Source organism: Neopelma chrysocephalum, unplaced genomic scaffold (genome assembly GCF_003984885.1).
Source record: "Neopelma chrysocephalum unplaced genomic scaffold, ASM398488v2 Primary Assembly neopelma1_187699, whole genome shotgun sequence".
Classification (NCBI taxonomy): domain Eukaryota; kingdom Metazoa; phylum Chordata; class Aves; order Passeriformes; family Pipridae; genus Neopelma; species Neopelma chrysocephalum.
The window spans coordinates 1-5635 of record NW_020939204.1 but is presented as its reverse complement, the minus strand read 5'-3'; the positions used below and the strand labels follow the sequence as shown (position 1 = coordinate 5635).

The following is a 5635-nucleotide window of genomic DNA, read 5'->3' as shown; positions in this document are numbered from 1 at the left end:
TGACAATGCTGGGAGTTCTTAGTGAAACTTGGGTGGTTATCTGGCTTTTCCCTCTCCCTACTCCCTGTTTCCCATCCCTTCCCTTTCCTTTAGCCTTTTTCACTTCTTTTGCCCCTGAAAACGTTTTTTAAATACTCAAATATTTAAAATATTGGGTGGGGGGTCTTTTCCCCGCTGAGACACAGGTGACAGTGACAATGCTGGGAGTCCTTAGTGGAACCTGGGTGGTTTTCTGGCTTTTCCCTCTTCCCACTCCCTGTTTCCCTTCCCTTCCCTGCAGAAGAGCAGCCCCGAGGAGCGGGAGAGGATGATCAAGCAGCTCAAGGAAGAGCTTCGGTTGGAAGAGGCAAAACTCGTCTTGTTGAAAAAGTTACGGCAAAGTCAAATCCAGAAGGAGACCACGGCTCAGAAGGTGGGATTTTCCTGCTTATCCCACCTCTGGAAACGGAGGGGAGGGGGTTCAATAACTGGGGCAGTTGCCATTCCCTGTGGGACATGGAACAAACACTCCAGTCCTTAATCATGGAATGGTTTGGGTGGGAAGGGGCCTTAAAGCTCTTCCCAAGCCCTGTCCAGCCTGGCCTGGGACACTCCCAGGGATGGGGCGTGTAGAGATTGCTGGGATAACTCCAAGGAGATCCTTGGAAGTGACAGGGAATCCCAGAGTTTGAACCCCAGGCTGTGGGAGCTGGTGGCAGATCCCAGGTCTGGATCCCAGGTTTGGATTCCAGGTTTGGATTCCAGGTTTGGATTCCAGCTCTGGATCCCAGGTTTGGATCCCAGGTTTGGATTCCAGCTCTGGATCCCAGGTTTGGATTCCAGCTCTGGATCCCAGGTTTGGATTCCAGCTCTGGATCCCAGGTTTGGATCCCAGGTTTGGATCCCAGGTTTGGATTCCAGCTCTGGATCCCAGGTTTGGATTCCAGGTTTGGATCCCAGCTCTGGATCCCAGCTCTGGATCCCAGGTTTGGATCCCAGGTCTCCCACAAGTGAGTCTGCTCTGAGCTGCACATCCCCCAGAGCAATCCAGGCAGGAAAGGCTCAGCCTTCCCACCCCGATTCCCTTTTCCCATCCTCCTCTTCCCTCTCCCCATCCCACACATCCCGGGGGGTTGGGGTTTGTGGGGGGAGCTCTTTGCAGCACAAACCATCCCAGGAAAAAGGCTGTGGGGGTTTTTTTGGCAGAGCTTTTTTTCCCTGGGCTGCTCCCCGCTGGAGGTGGAGGTGGCAGGAGAGGAGCAGAGGAATTTGGGATGTGAGGGGGTGGGAACCCCCCACGCTGCTCCCGAGCCTGAATTCCAGTTCCCTGTAACAATGGCAACGACCCCGTTCCGTGTGGCTGCCGGAGGGGGGAATTTTGGGAGTGGGAGGGGGGTGGGGAGGCAGCTCCTGGCGCTGCTCTGGGCGGGTTATTGGCACCTTCTCCCGGAATTCCAAGTGCTTCAGGAGGTGGGATTAAAACCAGAGCCAAGGACCTGCATCCCTGAACCCCGAGCGAGGAGCTGTGGGGGTTTGAACCGAGCAGGGGGAGGCAGATCCTGAACTCCTTCACTTCCAGAGGCTTCTTCCCGAGCTCCTTCCCACTTTTCCCTGTGCTGGATCCCGTGGGAGCGGGTGGGGAGGGCTGAGGTGGGCTCTGGGCTGGCCCAGCTGAGCCACAGCTCCCCCTTGCTGGAAAAACTCATGATTTTCCTGCTCCAGCCTCATCCCTCCTTCCCTAATTCCCTGTGGAGCGCTGGGAGGAGCAGAGGGGCTGTGGGAGGGGGGACAGGTGGAGTCTTGGAGGATTCTCGTGCTGGAGATGAACTCTCTTCCCCTCTTCCCTGCTGTAATTCCTGCTTCCACCCTTATTCCTCTGCTTTTTCTCTCTGGTTTTTCCTCTTCCAGCCCGCTGGTTCCTCTGGGAGTGCTGTCACCCCTCCGCCCTTGGTGCGGGGACCACAGAGTGTTCCTGCTGGGAAACCCTCCCTCCAGGTCAGTGGGGCGGGAAAGGCTCCCAGGAACGAGGGCCCCCGGAGCACAGGGCAGGGAGAACATTCCCAACCCCTGAATTCCCTGGAGCCAGGGGGAATCTCCTCTTTTAAAACTCCCCCAGCCCCACTCCGAGCTTTGTGGTGGGATGGGAGGTCTCACGTGGAAACCATTCCCATCCAGCTTCGTTTTCCAGCTGATCATCCCAGTCCACTCTGCTGATAATTTCCTTGGGAGAAGGGATGCCATGGAATTCTGGCAGCCAGGTTTTGGGGCAGCCTCCAGGGAATGAGCTGGAAGAGCTGAGGGAATCCCAGGATTCCCTCTTGGCTTCGTGGCTGGATGGCAAACAGGGGCTGGAAGGATCCTGGTTGAGGCTGAATTAAATGTTGGGAATCCTTGGGAAAGGGAAAAAAAAAGCAGAGTCACTTGGCATCTGTCCTTCATCATCCTCCTGAACCCAGTGGCTCGTTTTGCTGCTGGATTTCAAACGTTCCTGGGTGTTTGACTGGAACCAAATTCCCGAACTGCTTCAGCTCCAAGTGTTTTCCCGTGGGAAAAGGCAGCTCTTCACCTGGAGATCCCCTGGAATTCCAGACCCGAGGGAAGGGGGGGGGGGGTTTGGTCTCCATGGAGGAGACGTTCCCACACCAGAGCAGTGGGCCAGCCAGAGGAATCCCTTCCTTGAGGCTGTTTCCTTGGATTCAGGCAGCACTTCCAGAGGAACTGGACCAGGAGTTAAACCTTCAGCCAGGGAAACTTGGACAGAGCAGAGACCTGGGAGCTAAAAATCCCAAAACTGAGCTTGTTCTGCCTAATTTGGGGTGTTTGGGTGCATTAACCCCCCTCTGCTTCTGCTGGAATGGAAAAGGTGCTAATTCCTGTGGGAAGGGGCTGAGGGAACATTTGGGATTCAGTTGGAAAGGGATAAAACTTCCCAGGGAGATTCCCTGCTCTTCGTTCCCGGAGGATGCTCAGGTTGGGAAGGAGGGAAGGAGGGGAGCAGCACCTGTGGGAAGCCCCGGGAATGGGATGAGAGGAGTGTTGGAGTCCCTCGGGCTCCTGGAGGGTGTTGGGTGTCCCCAGGAACATCCCTGGCGTGTCCCCACATCCCCTGTCCTGGCACCAGGAGGAGTTTTGAGGGTTGCCAAGCTCGGGCAGCACATTCCCAGAAACCCCTTTAGGCTGATTCCTTTTCCTTTCTGTGATTATTTTTTTCCCTAAATCTTTCCCATTTTCCTGCCTTTTTTTTCTTCCTTCCCAATCCACTCACTTCCTCCACCTTCTCCCTGAACCCAGCAGTCTGTATTCCCCATTTCCCCCCTTCCCAACGCTCCTTTTCCCATCGTTGGGGTGATTTTGTGGGGTTTTTTTGGACGCTCAATGCACCAAACCCAGCCTGGCCACCTCCAGCTTTTCCATTGCCTCCACGCTCCACCCATCCCTCCAGCCCAGGAGTGACTGTTCCCTCTTTTCCAGACCTCTTCCACACGGATACCAGGCACTGTGATCCCTCCTCCCTTGGTCAGGGGAGGGCAACAGGCGTCTTCCAAGCTGGGAACTCAGCAGAACACGCAGATCGTGATGCCCCCCCTGGTCCGAGGGGCCCAGGTGAGTGTTGGCCTCGATCCTTCGCTCCCTAATCCATGGGAATTCCTTCCCCACCTTCCCAGCAGCTTTCCATCCCACCTTTTTGTTTTCTCATTCCACTGTTTTGCAGTGATGGGGTTAAGGAGGGGAAAAAAATTATAACTTCCCTGATTAACAGCTTTGAAATGAAACAGGCTCCAAACTCCACCTTGGGGAAGGAGTTTGACTTGGAAACTCGGGAATTTTGGGCCATAATGAGGTTGTGGAAGGAACTTGACTCGGAAACTCGGGAATTTTGGGCCATAAACTGGTTCTGGAAGGAATTTGACTCGGAAACATGGGAATTTTGGGCCCTACTGAGGTTGTGGAAGGAGTTGGACTGGGAAACCTGGGAATTTTGGGCCATAATGAGGTTGTAGAAGGAGTTTGACTCAGAAACTTGGGAATTTTGGGTCGTAATGAGGTTGTGGAAGGAGTTTGATTCAAAAACTCAGGAATTTTGGGTCATAATGAGGCTGTGGAAGGAATTTGACTCAGAAACTCAGGAATTTTGGGCCATAATGAGGCTGTGGAAGGAGTTTTGCTCAGAAACTCAGGATTTTTGGGCCATAATGTGGTGGCCTCGTGTCCAAGCACCTCCCGTCACGTTTTCCAGGATTAAGGAGGGAAAAACCCCACATTCTGAGAAACAACTTCCCCGATTAACACCCTTTAAACAAAACAGGTGTAAAACCCCAGCCTGGGGAAGGAGTTTCACTTGGAAACTCAGGATTTTTTTGACCTTGTGGCCGAGCTCCCCCTCACATCCCCGGTTTTATTCCGGGAGGGGAGGAGGCTGATCCCGTTCCCGTCTATTCCACAGCAAATCCACACGATCCGGCAGCACTCCAGCACGGGGCCGCCCCCGCTGCTCCTGGCACCCCGGGCATCAGTGCCCAGCGTGCAGATCCAGGGCCAGAGGATCATCCAGCAGGGCCTGATCCGCGTGGCCAACGTGCCCAACGCCAGCCTGCTCGTCAACATCCCGCAGGTGAGTCCCTGCCACCTCCGGGGCCGAATTCCCGGGATGGTTTGGCTCGGAAAGCCATGGAAATCCCACCGGGGACACCTCCCGCCGTCCCCGGGTGGCTCCGGCCTTGCCCTTGGATGCTTCCCCACAGCTGCTCTGGGAAATCCAACCCAGCCCCTTCCCTGCCCTGCCAGGGAGGAATTCCTTCCCAGTATCCCATCCAACCCTCCCTCTGGCAGTGGGAAGCCATTCCCTGTGTCCTGTCCCTCCAGGCCCTTGCTCACTCTCCCAAAGGATGCTGAGCACAATTCCCAGAAATTGGGAATCTTTGACCTGTTGAGTGGCAAAAGTGAAGTTTGTTGGAGCTTCCCTGCCCAGCTCTGGATCCAGGGAGGAAAGGGAATTGGAGCCCTCCCAGGGAGGAATTCCTTCCCAATATCCCATCCAGCCCTGCCCTCTGGCAGTGGGAAGCCATTCCCTGTGTCCTGTCCCTCCATCCCTTGTCCCCAGTCCCTCTCCAGCTCTCCTGGAGCCCCTTCAGGCCCTGGAAAGGGCTCCCAAAGGATGCTGAGCACAAAGTTGTTCCCAGAAATTGGGAATCTTCGACCTGTTGAGTGGCAAAAGTGAAGTTTGTTGGAGCTTCCCTGCCCGGCTCTGGATCCAGGGAGGAAGGGGGATTGGAGCCCTCCCCACCCTCCCAGGGAGGAATTCCTTCCCAGTATCCCCTCCAACCCTCCCTCTGGCACTGGGAAGTCATTCCCTGTGTCCTGTCCCTCCATCCCTTGTCCCAAGTCCCTCTCCAGCTCTCCTGGAGCCCCTTTAGATCCTTGGAAAGGGCTCTCAGGTCTCCCTGGAGCCTTCTCTTCCCCAACTCTCCCAATCTCCAATCCTGGGATCACCTCATTGGCTCATTCCCAATGGGAAGAGCTGCTCCAGCACCAAATCAAAATATTAAATTGACCTAAAGTAGAGAAAAAAAACCCCAAAACATTCCTTTGAGGAACATGGAATGTTGCCTGGGAAACTTTGAGGTGCTCCAGCCCTTGGAGCATCTTCCTCACCGTG

The 5635-nt window shown here is 55.1% G+C and overlaps 1 protein-coding gene across 1 annotated transcript; it reads left to right on the top strand.

Annotated features, from left to right (window-relative positions):
• Positions 1 to 270: 270 nt before the first annotated feature.
• Positions 271 to 4591, top strand: LOC113963057 (transcriptional repressor p66-alpha-like; the record flags this gene model as incomplete). Its single annotated transcript, XM_027673846.1, has 4 exons — positions 271 to 412; positions 1888 to 1974; positions 3451 to 3582; positions 4424 to 4591. Coding segments are annotated over exons 1-4 (492 nt in total), but the record flags the coding sequence as incomplete, so codon positions are not given.
• Positions 4592 to 5635: the final 1044 nt, after the last annotated feature.